General features: G+C 40.2%; 1 protein-coding gene across 2 annotated transcripts in view; it reads left to right on the forward strand.

The window, feature by feature from the left end:
* Positions 1-1,215: 1,215 nt before the first annotated feature.
* The window catches only part of LOC122549222 (annexin A13-like), a 30,571-nt gene continuing 12,677 nt past the window's right edge, over positions 1,216-19,109 (forward strand). Inside the window, exons 1-5 of one of the 2 annotated variants that reach the window (XM_043688662.1) lie at positions 1,220-1,278; positions 6,317-6,470; positions 7,318-7,393; positions 17,444-17,538; positions 18,074-18,244. In XM_043688662.1, the coding sequence (XP_043544597.1) occupies positions 6,444-6,470; positions 7,318-7,393; positions 17,444-17,538; positions 18,074-18,244 (369 nt within the window). In that variant the 5' untranslated portion in view covers positions 1,220-1,278; positions 6,317-6,443. Of the gene's footprint in view, positions 1,279-6,316; positions 6,471-7,317; positions 7,394-17,443; positions 17,539-18,073; positions 18,245-19,109 lie in introns of both variants that reach the window. The other variant, XM_043688663.1, reaches the window with a different exon arrangement.

Below are 19,109 nucleotides of genomic sequence, written 5' to 3' on the forward strand. Positions count from 1 at the left end.
CAGCAAGGGACCCAGCAATCACTTTCCTAGTTTCCCACAGAGTTCGAGGATACATCTGATCAGGTCCTGGGGATTTAACCACTTTTATGTATTTTAAGACATCCAGGACCTCCTCCTCAGTAATATGGACATTTTTAAAATGTCACCATCTATTTCCTACATTCCATATCTTCCATGTCCTTCTCCACAGTAAACACTGATGCAAAATACTCATTTAGTATCTCCCCCTGTGGTTCCATGTATAGGCTGCTTTGTTGATCTTTGAGGGCTCCTATTCTCTCTCTAGTTACCCTTTTTCATAGATCAACAATGGTAAGAACAGTAGGTTTCTGTCCCATTGGCATCCAGTTTTGTTTTACAACCATCTGATAGCTTCATGGATATTCTCCTAAACCTGAATTCAGTTCTTAAACTGGCCTGGTGAAATTTGAAATCACATTCCCTGGACTTTCCATGCACACCTCTGAATTACCAGTCCAGCAACACACCAATGCCAATTATAATGAGTATTTATATAGTATTTGTAATGTGGTAAAATGTTACAGGATTATTATCAAGCATAATTTGGCACCAAGCCACAGAGGAACCTTTGAGCTTGACAGCCAAAAGCTTTGTTAAAGAGATAGGGTTTAAAGAGCACCTTGGTGAAAGAGCGGGAGAAAGTTTTAAGAGCAAATTCCAGAGCTTGGGACTAAACATCTGAAGGTACATCTACTAATGGAGCAGTGGAAATTGGGGATATGCAACAGGCCAGAATTGGAGGAGCATGCAGGTTTTGGAAAGTAGTAAGGCTGAGAGAGATTGCAGAGATAAGAGACAGTCAAGGCCATGGAAGAATTCAAAAAACAGAGATGAGAATTTTAAAATTGAGTCATTTCCAGAATGGAATTCAATATCAGTCTGTGAGTATAGATGTGGTGGGTGAATTTGTACTGATGCACTTCACTATTTTGCCCTGTTAATAATAATATCCAGGGTTATGACTTTATCACCATCCATCTTTGACTCAAACAATGATTCATTTATCTTTGAATGCAAAACTCAATAATCTGAACTCTGCCTCCAGGTTTCTGTACATGGCAAAGTCAGGCCAATGTATCAGATATTACTTATTAAACTTCTTATCTCTGGATCCTATCTCTCTGATGGTGAAGCCATAACCAATCAACACATGGATAGATTTTATTGCTCGTCATATAAGTATTGCACCACAGATATCTTACTGTGTCAGTGTCTCAGGATAGGATACACAGCTGCGAACAAATGGGCAACTCTCATGTAAGTAAAGTCGATCAGTCCTGTGTAAAATGCAAATTATCTGCAATATCTGAACTTTGTGACTTAAATTAACTCAGTTAATTGTGCAGATGAAGGCAGTTCGAGGGAACTTGTAAAACCCTAGTTCTTAACATTTCATATTATAACTGATGAATAAGTATTGACTTAAAATATTTTATTGGTCCTATCACTTGTTCTTTTGTGCACATAATTTAACTAAACCACTTATTTGAAACATTTCTTTCTATTAATTAATTGTGGAAGTGTTGCTGACAGGGACAGCGTTTCTTACCCATTCCTAACTGCTCTCAAAAAGGTGGCAGTGAGCTGCTTTCTTGAACCGCTGTAGTTAATATGTTATAGGTACATCACAATGCTGTTAAGGCAAGATTTTCCAGGATTTTACAGTGAAGGAATGGTGATATAGTTCCAAGTCAGGATGGTGTGTGCCTTGGAGGGGAAATGGCAAGTGGTAATGTTCCCATGCATCTGCTGCCTTTGTTCTTCAAGGTAGACATGATCATGGGTTCGGAAGATGCTGCTCAAGGAGCCTTGGTGAGTTGCTGTAGTTGGATATAGTACATACTGTTACCAAAGCACATCAGTGGTGAAGGAAGTGGTCTTGGTCAGGCAAGCAGCTTTTCCTGGATGCAACAAGTTTTTTTAAGTGTATTGGAGCTGAAGGACAAGCATATCATTATGAGGCTCATTGAGGCATAGGATATTATACTGTTTTTACTGAGATTAGTTTTTTAGCTTTTTTTTCAACCTGCCCAAATCCCTATACCCTTCCCTATCTCTGTAACAGTCTGCAGCACAAACACTCTCTGAGGTATCTTTGTTCCTCCAACATTCCTCTTTACCACACCCTGATTTTAATTGGTTCACTGGCCATCTTCAGCTGCCTGGGTTCTAACCTTTGGAATCCCTCACTAAACCTCTCAAAACTCTATCTTCCAGTTGAAAGCTATCTGTTTGATTGAATTGTCCCAATATTTACTTATGTAGTTCAGGGTAAATCTTTGTTTGATAAAGCTCATGTGAAGCCTCATTTATTGCATTAAAGAAACTATGTCAGTCCACAAAACATAGGAGCAGAAATAGATCATTCAGTCCATTGACTCTGTTACACTATTCATTAAGATCATGGCTGATCTGATAATTGGCAACTCCACTTTTCTGCTTTTTCCCTTTAATCCTTGATTCCCTGACAGATTAAAACTCTGTCTATCTCAGCACTGAATATCCATAATAATCCAATCGACAATTGGACATATCAAGTCTGGAGTTCAATGGAAAATCAAAAATTGGACATAAGACAGAACCATTGATTTCCAGAATAAAGAATGGTTCAAACATAGAAAAAGACCAACTCTCAGAAAATGCAACTAATTCATTCCCACATTTCCAACCTTTCCAAATAGCCCTGCAAGTTTTTTCCATTCAGATAAATATCCATTCCTTTTTGAAATTCAGAACAGATTTTGCTTCTTTGTGTATTCCATATGCTAAACACTCTCTACATGGTTGCTTTTGGTTCTTTTGCTATTCAGCTTAAAAAATTATCCTCTGTTTCTCAACTCTTTCATCAATGGGAACAGTTTCTTCCTATCTAATTAAATGACTTTGAACACTTCAATAAAATATACTTTCACCCTTCTGCCCTCGAAGGAGAACAGCCCCAGATCCTCCAATCTATCCTTGTAAGAGACAGGATGGTATGTAAGACCATAAGATGTTGGACCAGATGTAGGCCATTCAGCCCATTGAATCTGTTCTATCATTCATTGAGATCATGGCTGCTCTGATAGTTATCACTTTCCTGCCTTTACCCAGTAATATTCAATTCACTTACTGGTTAAAAACCTGTCAATCTCAGCATTGAATAAATATAATGACCCAGCCTTGACAGTGGTATTGTTAAGTATATTCAAGACTGAGAAAGGCAGACTTTTAATCAGTAAGTGGATCCAGGATCCAGCAATGTAAGTTTTATTGGCAAGACTTCCATCAACTTTATATTTTTATGAAATTATGCAACATGTTACCAGAAAATTAAATAGACTTATAGGAGCTAAACATTAAAATTACAATCAAAATTCAGAACATTCAGAACACTCCAATCATGTTGGGGCTTAATATTTATAGAACTCTAAACAGGATGAATTGTGTTATTCCCCAGTCATAATTCTCAACCTGTATTCACAGATACTGATAGACAAAAGTAAACCATTGCAAATTAAAAATTTCATTCTATTTAAATATTTTCAGTTTCTTTTTTTAAGATGTCAGATACTTCTGTTTTTTTTCCCCAATTTGCCTCTTTCCTCCAAGTCAATGTGTCTCGATCTCCTAATCAACAAAAACTGTTAGGCACAGAGAGAGTGTGTTGTGCGCCAAACTGCACAGATTATATCTGAGACAGATGCAGCCCAGTACTCGATTGCGAAGGCAGATTTTCCTTCAGCAGGACCAGTCTCTGCATTGACCTTCCTGGGATAGATTCCAATATGGTTTTTATCCTCACTGGGGAAAACTAGAATAAGGGGGCTTGGTTTCAAAATTAGAGGGTCACCCATTCAAGGATGGAAATGAGAAGGAATTTCCTCTCTTGGTAGATCACGACTCTTTGGAATTTTCTATCCCAGAGCACAGTGTAGGATGAGCCATTGAATATATTAAAGACTGGACTAGGCATATTTTTGAACGACTTGGGAATCAAGGATATATGGGAACAGGCAGGAAAGTGAAGTTGAAGCTGAGATCAAAGTCAGTCAGGATAATTGAATGGCAGAATAGGCTCCCATGGTCGAATGCTCTTCGTCTGCTCCTGTTTCTTATGTTCTTATCTGCTTGGCCCAGGGGAATGGCAGGTGAAGCCTGGTAAGGGTTGACCTCCAACCTGAAATTTTTGGAAGAAATCAGCCTGCAATTCCATTATGTACACAGGCATCAGAGCCTTCTAGCTGATGTGAACATCTCTAAGTATTTCTGACCATCATGAATGCGAGGTGAGTTGGGCATGGGGGCATCGATGCAAAATCCACTCTTTTACATGCTTCCTTTGTCTTCAACAACAACAACTTGTACTTTTATGGCACCATGTATGCAGTAAAACTTCCCAAAGAGCTTCTTGGGAATGCTATCAGTGAGAAATTCAATGATTGTAATGTCATTGAATGTCAAAGGGCAAAGTTAGATTCATTTTTGTTGGAGATGATCATGGCCTGACACTTGTGTGGCATAAATGCGATGTGCAATTTTCCATCTCAAACTTGAATGTCCAGGTCTTGCTGCATATGGCCATGGATTACTTCAGTATCTGAGGAGTTATGAATGGTGTGGACGATTGTACAATTATTAGTGAACATCTCCACTCCTGACCTTATGATGGAGGGAAGGTCATTGATGAAGCAGCTGAAGATGTCTTGGCCTAGGACACTACCCTGGGGAAGTCCTGCAGAGATATCCCAGAGACTGAGATGATTGATCTCCAACAACCACATCCATCATTTTTGTGCTAGTATGACTCCAAATAAGCTACCATAAAACCAATAACAGCAGAAATTATTCAAATATAGTCCAATTATAAACTCCATGAGCCCATATGGTGGAAAATATTGGTACTGCAAAACATTAGCAGCCAATATAGGAAATCGGGATGTATGAGTCAGCCAGATCAGTATGTTTTTTTCAGCATGTTTGACACTGAATGGTACAAGACCATAAAACAACCTTACAACCTAATTACAGAAAAGGCCCCTTGGACGTATTTGTCAATGAAATGTTATAAAACAGTAAAGATAAGGAGCTGACTATGTTATTAAGCAATTAAAGGTTGTGCACTCATGTTCATATTTTAGACTATGGTTTGGAAATGTGATCATTATCAGTACAATTGGGTTCAAAGAGGATGTCCATCTATTTGTATTTTTTTCTGGACTGTGCACGGTTCTGGGCACCATTGTACATAAAGGATATGGATCTGGAGGCCTGGGAGAAGTGCAAAAAATTACAAGGACCTCATTATTATTGATATCGGTCAATGGCTGATAAACAGAGGATGGAAATTCAGGTGCCAATTTTTTCTGGGTGCAGAGGTCAGATCCATACAAATTTGGGGCACCTACCTCATCTGAATGGCTTCAGAGCCTGATTAAGAGGGTCCCATGCAGTGGTCCTCTTTTTGAGACTACTGGCTGCTTCTACATTCATCAGGGAATCCAGTAGCTTTTGTTCAGAAATGAGGTGCTGAATTTTTCCCAGAATTTGACTGTCAACTTCAGGGATTTTTATGGATGGTTTCCTTCCAAAGGCTCTCCAGATTTTTCTCACTGAGTTTCACACAGCTCACTTCATAAAGTATGTACTATGCCTCTAGTGCTGCTTTTGACTAATGTATGTTCAGAAGCAGTAACTGTGCATTGCGACAAACATTGCTAGCCTAGTCTGAATAGCCACCCAGATCAGTATAGTGTCCACACTCTGGTGAATGGGCAGGTTAATGATCTTCTGCAGTCTGCAAAGGTAAGTGTCACCATATTCTCTCTGTGACCTCAAACTCACTGTAGCTCTACTATTGAACCCATTTCCCATCATGGTGTGGCCTACCATTTTCTGTATTGCCTGCAGCATCTTCCCTCATCCCCATTCCCCCAGACTACTAATCTTTCTTGCTCTTCTGCTTCCTACTTACTCATATGGGATTTCTCACCACCTTTCCTGACCAATTATGGGCCAGTCCATTTTCCCTTTTGACTGTCCTTTGCTGTGAAACATGAGAAGCTGCTTGGCTATCAGTCTGTGCTAAAAGAGAAGGCAAGCAGAGATTGAAGTGGGCAAGAGGATTAACACCCTGTTTCCACTGGGGGCCAGAAAGTGCTCAAAAATCACCCGTGGAAGGGAACTGCAGCAGTGCTACAAGAAATCCAGTTACCTCACATGGATAGTCAAGGTCAACGAATACATCTTCATGCAGCATATCTAACCTACTACACAGCTGTCACTGTACTGAATGCACTACGTTCTTATCACTCAGCTGGCATCAGTCCCTGGCACTTGACTTATGTAGAGCAGGATTCTGCATCATGGGAATGTGAACCATTTGGGCTCAGCTGAATGCAAAGACAGCCAACAGTATTAAGAAGAAAACAACAGTGAGAGACATGCTCAGCCCTGCTCCAATCAATCAGGTGAGATGGGTGCACCAAACGTGCACACAACCAGATTGATCCAAACAAGCACATACATAGTACAAGTGGTGGCCTCTGCAAAAACACGGACCCAAATTTCTAGCTATGTTTCCTCTTGCAAAACTAGGGGTCATACGTATAAGACTGTTACCAATAAATTCAACAACGAATTCACGAAAAACACCTATACACAAAGAGCAGTGAGAACATGGAATTTGAAACTACTAGGCCTGCTTGAATCAAATAATATAGATGTCTTTATGGAGAAATTAGATAAATATATGAGGGAGAAATTAATACAAGGATATACTGATGGGGTGAAGTGTATTTAGGAAGAGAGGTGAGTCAAGTAAAGCATGGCTGTTTGGAAAAAATGGCCTGGTCCTGTGCTATAAATTTTATGTACAATAACTGAAAAATTAATGCCATTCTGTCCTTATCTGTTGATGTTCAGTAATTTCCATTTTATCTGTTTGTACCATTCTAGTGTGAATGGGGAATAATGTAACAGAGTTTCTATGTTCAACATTTTAAGGAAATTGAATTGGGAGCAGTAGCAAATGATGAATTATAGGATTATGGGGCAGGAGGAGATTACAGTGTAGTGGAGACAGGGGGCCATAAACAGATTTAAAAACACACACTAACAATTTAAAATTAAAGCATTGCCAGATTGTGAGTCAATGTAGGTTCACACACATAGGGAGATGATGAATGAATGGAAGTTTGTGCGAATTAGGAAATAGTGGGATGATTGAAAGTTATCCTTTGAGCTATAATTATACCATGCCTTGTGTCTAAGTAAAATGTGTGTTCAATTATTAATAATGTATATTTCATTACGCAGCCAGGAATTCAATATCATGTGCATTTCAGTGAAGAGGGAGATGCCAAGAAGATAAAAAAAGCTTGCAAGGGAGCAGGTAATCAACCCTTTAAAATTGGACATTAAACTTTTATTGAATTTAGCTGACATCTAATGCTTTGCGATCATTTACAGATTAGAATTTTATTTTTAAGAAAGCTGAAGTTTAACTGTGGAGGGTCTTTATTGAGACTCTATTGGGATTAAAGACTTTCAGCTAGAGGTACACTAATAAAGAGATATGGCATTTCTGATTCTGTAGAAAGAAGAAACATACTTCCAAGAACTATCTGCTCCCCCCCCCCCCCCCCCCGCCAATTCAAGTGCCAAATCCACAATAAAGCGATACAGTTCTCTAATTTACAGCCAAATCTTTCAGGAATGAAATTGGGGGCTAGGTTATGCATCCTAAATGTGCCAGGCATGTTTTTGGCAGGTGGTAGAATAGATAATACAAGGGATAATAAGCTCGTTGCTTCTCCACTCATCCCCATAATACAGTGGCGATAAAGTGATTGAAATTGACAGCCTGTCTACCATTTTCTAAAAATAAATGAATGGGCAATTGAGCTTGAGCCAAACCATTGACTCCAGTCCTATGCTTCTCATGCCATTACGTGGTGGACACGGGCAGGTGGGAGGGAGCCTGTTTGTGAAAAATGGTTTTGGAAAGGCAGGATGGAAGGACTCACAGCATTGAGAAGGGTACCTCTAGGAATCTCTTTGATCCTCATCACCTGGCCTCCATGCCATTTTCCTCCCAGCTGCCATCATCCTGCCTCCTTAGGCTGCATGACCCTGCCCTACCTTAATTGCCTTTGACTAATCCCGCTCTGAAGTCCAACAAAACTCTGCATACATTATCTTGGATACAGTCCCAACAACACCCACCACTATTGGGGACTGCTAGAGCTGGTGGCTGTCAAGGGCAAGACTTGCTCAAACCAAGGAAGGTGCATGCCACTCTCTGCCCATTTAGCCGGCTGACAATGCATTATTGCTTCTGGGTGGGCACTTCTTAGGTCTGTCAACTATTGGCCAACTCTTGCAACAGTGGCACAAGCAACATGCTACCCCCACCCCAACCTCAATCTCTCCCTTTCCCCACCTCAAGCCATGAAATTCAACCAGAGGAAACATTTCTCCACATAAAGTAACTGTGAGAAATTTGGAACTATCTTCCTCCAACAGCAAGTGATGCTTGATCAATTTTCATTTTAAATCGAGATTGATAGATTTTTGTGAAGTCTGAGACATTGCAGTTGTCTTGAGTTAAGGCATAGATCACCCATGCTCTCACTGAATGATGGTACAGTTTGGAAAGACTAAATAGCCTCCTCTTCTCTCTATGTCACTGTGTTTAGAATAACTCCAATCACCATACAGGTAATGAAGCAATTGTTCTTAATTAGGAAACATGGCAGGCAAGCAGATTTCTCCAGCACTCTAGCTTTGTTTTACTGGGAGTGGATAAGGATCTCATCACCAGTACTTTGTTGCTAGTAATTTGGAGAGCTGCAGTGTGGATCTGGGTTACACTTCATGAGATTGAGGCATTGCAGGCAAACAGATCAAAGCATGCCCAAAAAAACAGTTCCACTTTCCAGCCAACATTTCTTTGGGTTGTATTAGCTACAGCATCAAATGTATGCTTGAATATGTCATATTTGTAGTCCATTGTTACTTCAATCATCAGTGGATTTCCTTTCACCCTGGCAGTTAAAACCAAATGCCTCACTTGATAGGAATGCACACCCAGAGAATCATTGCAAAACTTATTGAGGCACTTCGAGCAGATGCCTCCAATTCCAAATCTCATTGCAGAAGAACCAGATAAAAAATATTAAAGACAGAGACCACAGATTTTTGTTTAATGATCTCAGTGGAAGAAATTCCAGGTGACAGTTTAACATTGGTATCAAAGATAAGGGAATTGATAGAAGGAGTGAATGGGGACTGTCTGTTTCTCTCAGCAAGTTGGCGTGGAACTGGATGTCATAGTTTAAATAACTGACAAAAGAATTTAAGGGGAACAGAGGAGGGCTGTTAAGATTTGTAACATGGTACTTGAATAGAGTCATCAGACACATACTTGAGGATTAATTTGCAGGGTTATGTGGGGAATGATTGGAGGGCGTGGGATTACATGACTTGTAGTTTCAAAGAGCAAGCATGGGTACATAGGCTAAATGGCCTCCTTCTGTGCCAAGAGATCTTATGACAGGGTTTCCCTCGAATCACAAGATAAGATTTTGGGATAGAGTCATAAAGTCATAGAGATGTACAGAATGGAAGCAGACTCTTTGGTCCAACTTGTCTATGCTGACCAGATATCCTAAATTAATCTAGTCCCATATGCCAGCAATTTCCCCTTAAACACTCCCTATTTATATACCCATCCAGATGCCTTTCAAATGTAACAATTGTACCAGCCTCCACTCACTCCTCTGGCAGCTCATTCCATACACGCACCACCCTCTGCGTGAAAAAGTTGCCCCTCAGGTCCCTTTTAATTTTTTCCCCCCTCTCACTGTAAACCTATGCCCTCTAGTTCTGGACTCCCCCACCCCACAGAAAAGACCTTGTCTATTTACTCTATCCATATCCCTCATAATTTTATAAACCTCTATAAGGTCACCCCTCAGCCTCCGACACTCCAGGGAAAACTGCTCCAGCCATTTCAGCCTCTCTCTATAGCTCAAACCTTTCAAACCTGGCAATATCCCTGTAGAACTTTTCTGAACACTTTTAAGTTTCACAACATCCTTCCAACAGAACAGAGATCAGAATTGCACACAATATTCCAAAGGTGGCCTAAACAATGTCCTGTACAGCCGCAACATGACCTCCCAACTCCTATACTCAATGCTCTGATCAATAAAAGAAAGCATACCAAAAGCCTTCTTCACTATCCTATCTACCTGCGATTCCACTTCCAAGGAACTATGAACCTGAACTCCAAGGATTCTTTGTTCAGCAACACTCCCTCGGACCTTACCATTAAGTGTCGGATGGTAAGGTCTGATTAGATTAGATTAGATTAGATTACTTACAGTGTGGAAACAGGCCCTTCGGCCCAACAAGTCCACGCCGAAGCGCAACCCACCCATACCCCTACATTTACCCCTTTAACCCAACACTACGGGCAATTTAGCATGGACTGTGGGAGGAAACTGGAGCACCCGGAGGAAACCCACACAGACACGGGGAGAATGTGCAAACTCCACACAGTCAGTCGCCTGTCAGGAATTGAACCCGGGTCTCTGGTGCTGTGAGGCAGCAGTGCTAACCACTGTGCCAGCGTGCCGGATTAAGTGTCGGATGGTAAGGTCTGATTAGATTAGATTAGATTAGATTAGATTACTTACAGTGTGGAAACAGGCCCCACCATTAGTCACAGGTCTCCAGTCTGAACCCTCCACCACCACCCTCTGTTTTCCACCTTCAAGCTAGTTCTGTATCCAAATGGCTAGTTCTCCCTGTATTCCATGTGATCTAATCTTGCTAACCGGTCTACCTTGAGGAATTTTTTCGCGTGCCTTACTGAAATCCATATAGATCACATCCACCTCTCTGCTCTCATCAGTCCTCTTCATTACTCCATCAAAAAACTCAGTTCAAGTTTATGAGACACATTTCCCATGCACAAAGCCATGTTGACTATCCATAATCAGTCCATGCTTTTCTAAATACATTTAGATCCTGTCCCTCAGGATTCCCTCCAACAACTTGTCCACCACTGATGCCATCATGAACTCTGAAGCAGCAATGTCTGCAGTGTTGATCAGTCTGAATTCTAACATGTTTTGAAGCTCTTTTAAATCCTTGCTTTGCTTTTGTTGGTAGACAAAGACAGATATTACATGCCACCAGGTTATAGTCTTCACCTGATGAAGGAGCAGCGCTCCAAAAGCTTGTGATTTTAAATAAGCCTGATGGATGATAACCTGATGTCATGTGACATCTGACTTTGTCCACACCAGTGCAACATCAGCATCTCTATATCTTTGTTGTTGGATACAGCCCAATGTACTACACTTTGAGGTATGATTGGTGTTGCATCAAGAGCTTGTATTTTAGTTTGTCCTCCTGCCCCTCCTGCTCAACAACTGAAGCTGCTCATCTCCCAGCTCTCACCAACTCTCTTACCTGTCCAAAATTTTACTCAATCACTGCTGGGTCGACTGCTTTTTGTAATTTATATAAATGATTTGAATGTGAACGTAGGAGGTATAGTTAGTAAGTTTGTAGATGACACCAAAATTGGAGATGTAGTAGACAGCGAAGAAGGTTACCTCAGAGTACAACGGGATCTTGATCAGATGAGCCAATGGGACAAGGAGTGGCAAGTGGAGTTTAATTTAGATAATTGTGAGGTCCTGCATTTTGGAAAGGCAAAACAGGGCAGGACTTATGCACTTAATGGTAAGGTCCTGGGGAGTGTTCCTGAACAAAAAGACCTTGGAGTGCAGGTTCATAGCTCCTTAAAAGTGGAGTCACAGGTAGATAGGTGTTTGGTATGCTTGCTTTTATTAGTCAGTGCATTGAGTCTAGGAGATGGGAGGTCATGTTGCAGCTGTACATGATATTGTTTCGGCCACTTTTGGAGTACTCCATTCATTTCTGGTCTCCCTGCTACAGTAAGGATGTTGTGAAACTTGAAAGTATTCAGAAATGATTTGCAAGGATGTTGCCAGATTTGGAGGGTTTGAGCTATACGGGGGGGCCTGAATAGACTGGGGCTGTTTTACCTGGAGTGTCGGAAGCTGAGGGGTGACCTTATAGAGGTTTATAAAATCATGAGGGGCATGGATAGGGTAAATAGATAAGGTCTTTTCGTCATGGTGGGTGAGTCCAAAATTGGAGAGCATCAATTTAAGGTGAGAGGGGAAGATTTAAAAGGGACCTAAGAGGCAACATTTTCACACCGAGGGTAATACGTGTGGGAATGAGCTGCCAGAGGAAGTAGTGGAGGCTGGTACAATTATGACATTTAATAAGCATCTGGATGGGAATATGAATAGGAATGGTTCAGAGGCACATGGGCCAAATGCTGGCAAATGGGGTTAGATTAGTTTAGGATATCTGGTCAGCATGGACATGTTGGACCATAGGGTATGTTTCCGTGCTCTATGACTCTATGACTCTTTGACTCTGGAGTGACATCTAGACTGAGGCATTAAAATGGGGTCACACTGCATTATTTTATTTCGAGCCTCCTCTTCACATCACACAATGTGTAATAAAAACAAATATTTATAATATTGTCCCTGTAATATCTACAGCTGTTGAAAGCAGCTGAGTTTAGCACCCACCCACCTGGTGTGGGAGTGGTCAGCCCTGGAGTGGTTTAGCTAACCCTAACCCTCACCTGACCCATTTTACATATGCCCTGTTAAAAACAAACAGCGATCTGTATTGTAATTTCCTGACTGTTCAAGGTGATAAAAGGCCACCCCAGTATTCTCAACTCTAAACCTGTGTCACTCACTACAATAGCAAAAAGAACGAACGCTTACAAGGAGACATATATTTTTAACTATATATTTTCAACCTTGCCACTTATGAAAAGTGTCAGTCATGGTTCAGTGGGAGCACTCTTGCCTCTGATTCAGAAGGAGATGGGTTTGTAATAACATTCCAGAGATTTGAGCATATTACCTAGGCTAGCACATCCGGGGTGCAGTATTGACGAAGTGCTGTGGTGTAAGAGTTGCCCTTTGTTGGACCTGGTGTTAAAACCATCTGAGAGGGCTTTAGTTTATAGGATTCAATATTTAAAGCAGAGTTCTTCCTGATGTTCTGACTAATTTTTATCCCTGAACTAACGTCACCACAGCAGATTATCATTTATTTCATTGCTGTTTGAGGAATCTTGCTGTGAACAAATTGACCAGCAAACTTCCTGTATTATAACAATGAGTGTAATTCAAATATGTGTCATCGGCTATAAAACACTTTGGACAATCTGAGATCATGAAATATGCTATATAAATGCAACTATTTCATTTATTGAATTGAAACAAAAGCCAAACCCCTCTCAACATTAGCAGACATAGTTCATACGTCCGCAATGGTATTACACAAGTTTGTTGTTTCACAATGTCAAGACAGCTTGAGGAAGAAACCGCAGTTGTACTTTGCTTAATGAACAATAGAGGTCAGCAATGGTGCGTGTTGCTAATCCAGTTTATTGCAAATATATTTTCATATCTTCCTAAACCATGCAAAAATATATGCATCATTCTTGACTATCGGTACATAAGCACCTTAGTTGGAATAACTTAGATAAAAGCTGTGGTTTATCAATATCATGAGGCTATCAAACAAGTCTCTTAACAGTTAGGGTTTTACTGTTCCTGGGCATTTTTGTTTAACAAAGCTCTAAACGGAAATAAACTTTACATTTCCTAAAACAAACACAAAGAGCCTTGGATGCTGGAAATCTGAAACATATTTTGTCACATGATGAAGGGTCAGTGACCTCAAAAGATTAACTTTTTTTTCCACTGTGTGGATGCTGCCAGAGCTACTGTGTTTCTCCAACACTTTCTGTTTCCATTCCCTTCTTCAGTCATTTCCTAAAATATTTGGGAACCTGAAAGCCATTTATAAAAGTTTAAAAACAATACTTCTGGTTTCCCTTCCAATTACATTGCTATAATTTAAGAGCAAGAGTAGGCCATTAAACTGAACTAGACTACTCAGTCTTTCAACAACAGCATAACTGGTATGACTGCAGCCTCAACTTCACATTCTGCCTGTTCTGAATACCATTTACTCCTTTGATAATCAAAAATCTATCTATCTCTGTCTTAAAATCATTCAATGAATCTGCCTCCAATGCTCTATGTGGATGAGAAGTTCAAAGAATCATGACAGTCTAAGGGAAAAAAAAACTTCCTCTGTTTTATATTGTACATTCCTGATTTTCAAACTGTACCCCTAGTTCAAGCCTCTCATGACCAGAAACATGCTTTTATTATCCATCCTATCATGGTCCCTGTCACTTGCTTCCTGTAAGGTCTCACTGGGAAGAATAAATACATTCTGAATAAGACCAATATTTTCTGTCTCTGTTATCTTCTTTGGTGAATTCCTCTAATTCTGGTCTCCTGTATATCACTAATGTTCATTGCTCTATCATGAATTTCATGTCTCTAGCTATCAAGGCCCTAAGATCTGGAATCTGACCCCCTCACAACCCTCGGTTCCTCCCAAACCTCTCGACATCTCAGCTTTCCTCTCTTCTTTGAAAACACTCTCAAAATGCTACTGTTAGATTATACATGGATTAGTGTCAAATGTTTATACAGCATTGACCCTAAAATGATTTACTACATTGAAGGTGCTATATAATGCATGTTGTTGATGTTGAATATTTCTGATTCTCTACTCTGTCTCCTCATTTAAGACAGTCTCTGACCAAGATTTTGATCAATGGTTCTAATTAATTTCTCCTTTTTTTGGCTCAGCATCAATTCTGTTTCGTTAAACAGTTGCTGGACATCTCAGGATGTTTTGCTGTGCTAAAGGCACTGTATAGTTTTAAGTTGTTGTTGTCAGTGCATTTCACAATTTATCGATCTTGATTGAATAAAGTGCCCTTACAAAATATTCTAAACTTACCTACCTTTAATTTTAGTTCCATTCAACTTATACTTTATTGCCTATTTGGAAATTTGTTGTGGATACATTGCCTGTGCATCAAAAGTTACATACAAGTGAATAATTAATAATGAAAATGAAAAATTACATAATCACTGAAATTTGCACTGATCAAAAAATAAAACCCTGAAGAAATTGAACTCAAACAGCGATCAATGTAAAACATCATGTCACCACAGTGCAGTACCATGTTACATTCATCCCAGTCTCTGGGAGTCTTGAAACATGAATTTTCATAATCTTAAGTTATGAGATGTTTGTTCATCCATTTTGTGAATGTCTGTCTCTCCCTCTCAAAACTTCATCATGCCCATTTACACATCTCTGTGCATCATCTCTATGGGCCTGAACATCTCTTCTGAAAATGTGTTGCTGGAAAAGCGCAGCAGGTCAGGCAGCATCCAAGGAACAGGAGAATCGACGTTTCGGGCATAAGCCCTTCTTCAGGAACATCTCTTCCCTAGCCAAGATATCTGACCCAAAACATAAGCAGCCATGTTGTCAGTGTTTTGACTGCAATCCTCCTCATCTCCCTGGTACAGAGCACCCCCATCTCTCTGTTTGTCCCTTTCCTCAACAGCTCACTACACTGATGATGTAAGTGAAGCTATGGTGGATTCTGATGGATGTAAATGTCTTCAGAATACTCTAACGTACTGTACATTAGCATAAAATTTAAGGTTACTGATTTCATCAAGACCATTCTCAATGATCATGCTCCGTTAATTAATGTACTGTATGTCAATCAGCCACAAAAGTCTTAAATATGAATATTTATTTTGATAATAAATTTTGTGTATTGGTTGAATTAGATTTTTTTTTGAATTAGATTACTTACAGTGTGGAAACAGGCCCTTCGGCCCAACAAGTCCACACCGACCCGCCAAAGCGCAACCCACCCATACCCCTACATTTACCCCTTACCTAACACTACGGGCAATTTAGCATGGCCAATTCACCTGACCCTGCACATCTTTGGACTGTGGGAGGAAACTGGAGCACCCGGAGGAAACCCACGCAGACACGGGGAGAACGTGCAAACTCCACACAGTCAGTCGCCTGAGGCGGGAATTGAACCCGGGTCTCAGGCGCTGTGAGGCAGCAGTGCTAACCACTGTGCCACCGTGCCGCCCAGTGGTGCAGAATATCCTGACAGGTTGGAAGCTGAATATTTTATTTTGTAAAGCTATAAAACAGAGTAATTAGGAGTTCAGAAATAGGAGGATGTCATTCTGCCTCTCAATTCTGTTCTCTACTATTTATGAGGTCATGGCTAGTCTTAACTCCAATTAGCCACCTTGGCTTTGTAACTCTTAATACACTTACTTAACAAGATCTATCACTCACCGTTTTTAAAATTTCAGTTCATTCCCAGCCTCAATATTTTTTTGGGGAGACAGTTCGAGATTTCCATAACTCATAGAATGAAAGAGATACTTTCTGGTGTCACTCCTGGATCTGGATTTAATCTTAAGAATTTGTCTTCTTGTAGTGGACTCTTCTCAGTTGAGGCAATAGATTCTCTCAGTCTTGAGTAAATTAGGTCAATGTGCCCTGGAATTTAGAAGAATGTGAAGTTATCTAATTGAAACAAAAAGAAATCTTAAGAGGTTTGAAGGGGTGGATGTTGAGGAAATGTCCCGAAGTTGAGGATTCTAGAACACAAGGGCAGTCACCGGATAAAAGGTCAATCATTTAGGACTGTGAGGAAGAGAAATGTTTTCACTCAGAGGGTTATGAATACTTGGAATTCTTTATCCCCTAGAGCTATGGATTCTCAGTAACTGAGTATATTCAACTCAGAGGCTTGTAACTGGGGGAGTTAAAGGATTTAGAGATAATATGAGGAGGTATAGTTGGATATATGATCAACCATTAATTTGTTCCACGTTTGAGCAGGTTTATAGTGCTGAATGGCTTAATCTTGCTCCTATTTCGTATGTTTAGAATTTTGAATCCTCGAAGTGTGGAAACAGATCATTTGGCTCAACAAGTCCACACCGACCCTCCATAGAGTAACCCACCCAGACCCATACCCCTACATTATTACTTTACATTTCTCCTGACAATGCACCTAATCTACACACCCCGAAAACTATGGGCAATTTAGCGTGGCCAATTCACCTAACTTGCACATCTTTGGACTGTGGGAGGAAACCAGAACAACTGAAGGAAACCCACACAGACATGGGGAGCATGTACAAACTCCACACAGACAGTCGCCCAAGGCTGGAATCATCCCTGGGTCCCTGGCGCTGTGAGACAGCAGTGCTAACCACTGAACCACAGTGCCACCCCACCGTTCTTAAGTTTTATGTTCTCTACCCTATAAAATCCCTTAATCATGTACAATCCCTGAATCTTAGTTCTGTGGAATGACATAATTTATAATTAGTGTCCCTATTTAACTTATCCACATGATTTGCTATTTTACTTTTAGGAACAGATGAAGTTGCTATCATCAAAATCCTTGCAAATCGTACAACAGCACAGAGACAAAAGATAAAAGAGAAATACAGAGCTTTGTATGGAAAAGTAAGTACAATTGTGACAAGGCTGAAATGAAATTTAATACACTGCTAGCATGATAAATGGATGCTGAACCAATGCAATTTCACATTAAACTGTGCACTCCTGTTTCACAAATTTTATGCCCAAATCTAAAGGGGAGATTTTTACACAATTGAAGTAAATGGTGCAAAATCAAAATCTATTTCATTCAAATTTGTTCATTCATTGCATTTGAAACTTTTTCATTGCTGGGTCAAATCTTAAAAGCACTATTGGTGTACCTAAAGCAGATGGGTTGCTCCAGTATAGAAAGGTCTCTCACCGCCATCTTCTTAAGATCTTTGTGAGTGGACATCACACATCCCATTAATGAATTTAAAAACTTGCTTTCCAACTGAGGAGGTCCAAGTGCTTATTGCCCACCTACTCATGTATCCATAGATGATGGTTATAACCCGGTGGACTAGGAAGTTAATAATGTGATTTAATATTCCCCAAAGAAACCTGGAAGGAGGAAAATCACAGTGGAATATCTATTTTTCTTCCTGTTTTTCTCTAGGATATGGAAAAAGTGCTAAAAGGAGATCTGAGCGGGTGCTTAGAAAAGACAATTTTGGCCATGCTAGACCTTCCCTGTGAATTCGATGCCAAGTTGCTGAAGGAGGCAATGAAAGGAGCTGGAACTAATGAAGAATTGCTCATTGAGATTCTTTGCACACGGGCCAACTCAGTATGCTTAAATTTGAACTATATCAATAAGTTATATTTATTTATGAATATATTGTGACTCCAATTAAACTTCAGGAAAGATGAAGACCTGCAACACAGTATCATATAGCATAGAAGAGCATCATTCAGTCCATTTTTCCTGTGCTAGCTCCTTGGCAAGCAATTGAATTTGGACTCCCTGGCTCTTAAACCTATAAGTTTGCAACGTTTCCATTCCAGTACACAGCCCCACACCCCACGTCCTACACCACCTTACCTTAATGAATTCAGTAGAACTTGACATTTAAGCTCATTATCTCACCAGAGATACTGCCAACCGTGTAGAGTTTCTAGTTTCTGTTCTTATGTATGACTTCCAGCATCTACAGTGTTTTGCTAGTCTAATCCATCAGATGAATAACGCTAAACAGAACCTCACATTCATAAGCCCTTTGTTGAACATCATGTTCAGTTTGAAAACTTCACATTGTTTGTCACTTTAGTTCTCCTCCTTACTACAATTCTGACTTCTATGTCTTTAGCTCAATGTAAGCACAAGAAACAGGACCCCATCTTTCAATTAGGCACTTTACAGACATCCAACTTAACACTGAATTTAATACCTTCAGCTCTTAACCATAGCATCTATTCGCTCTTGAATCTTCAGTAACTGCTTTTCTGGAGCCTTTTTTTTCTTGTTAATTTTGTCACCTCCTTCTGCCTTGCACCATCATCCCTTTTTCTGCTTTGTTACTCTCATCCTCTACTTTATCACAGACCATTTTGTATTTTCCCTGCATGCATCTTGTTTCCTCTCCTGCACCAATGTCCCTCTTCCTAAACACGAACACCACCATTCCCCAAACCCAACAAACTTTCCCTGACTT

Source organism: Chiloscyllium plagiosum, chromosome 4 (genome assembly GCF_004010195.1).
Source record: "Chiloscyllium plagiosum isolate BGI_BamShark_2017 chromosome 4, ASM401019v2, whole genome shotgun sequence".
NCBI lineage: Eukaryota > Metazoa > Chordata > Chondrichthyes > Orectolobiformes > Hemiscylliidae > Chiloscyllium > Chiloscyllium plagiosum.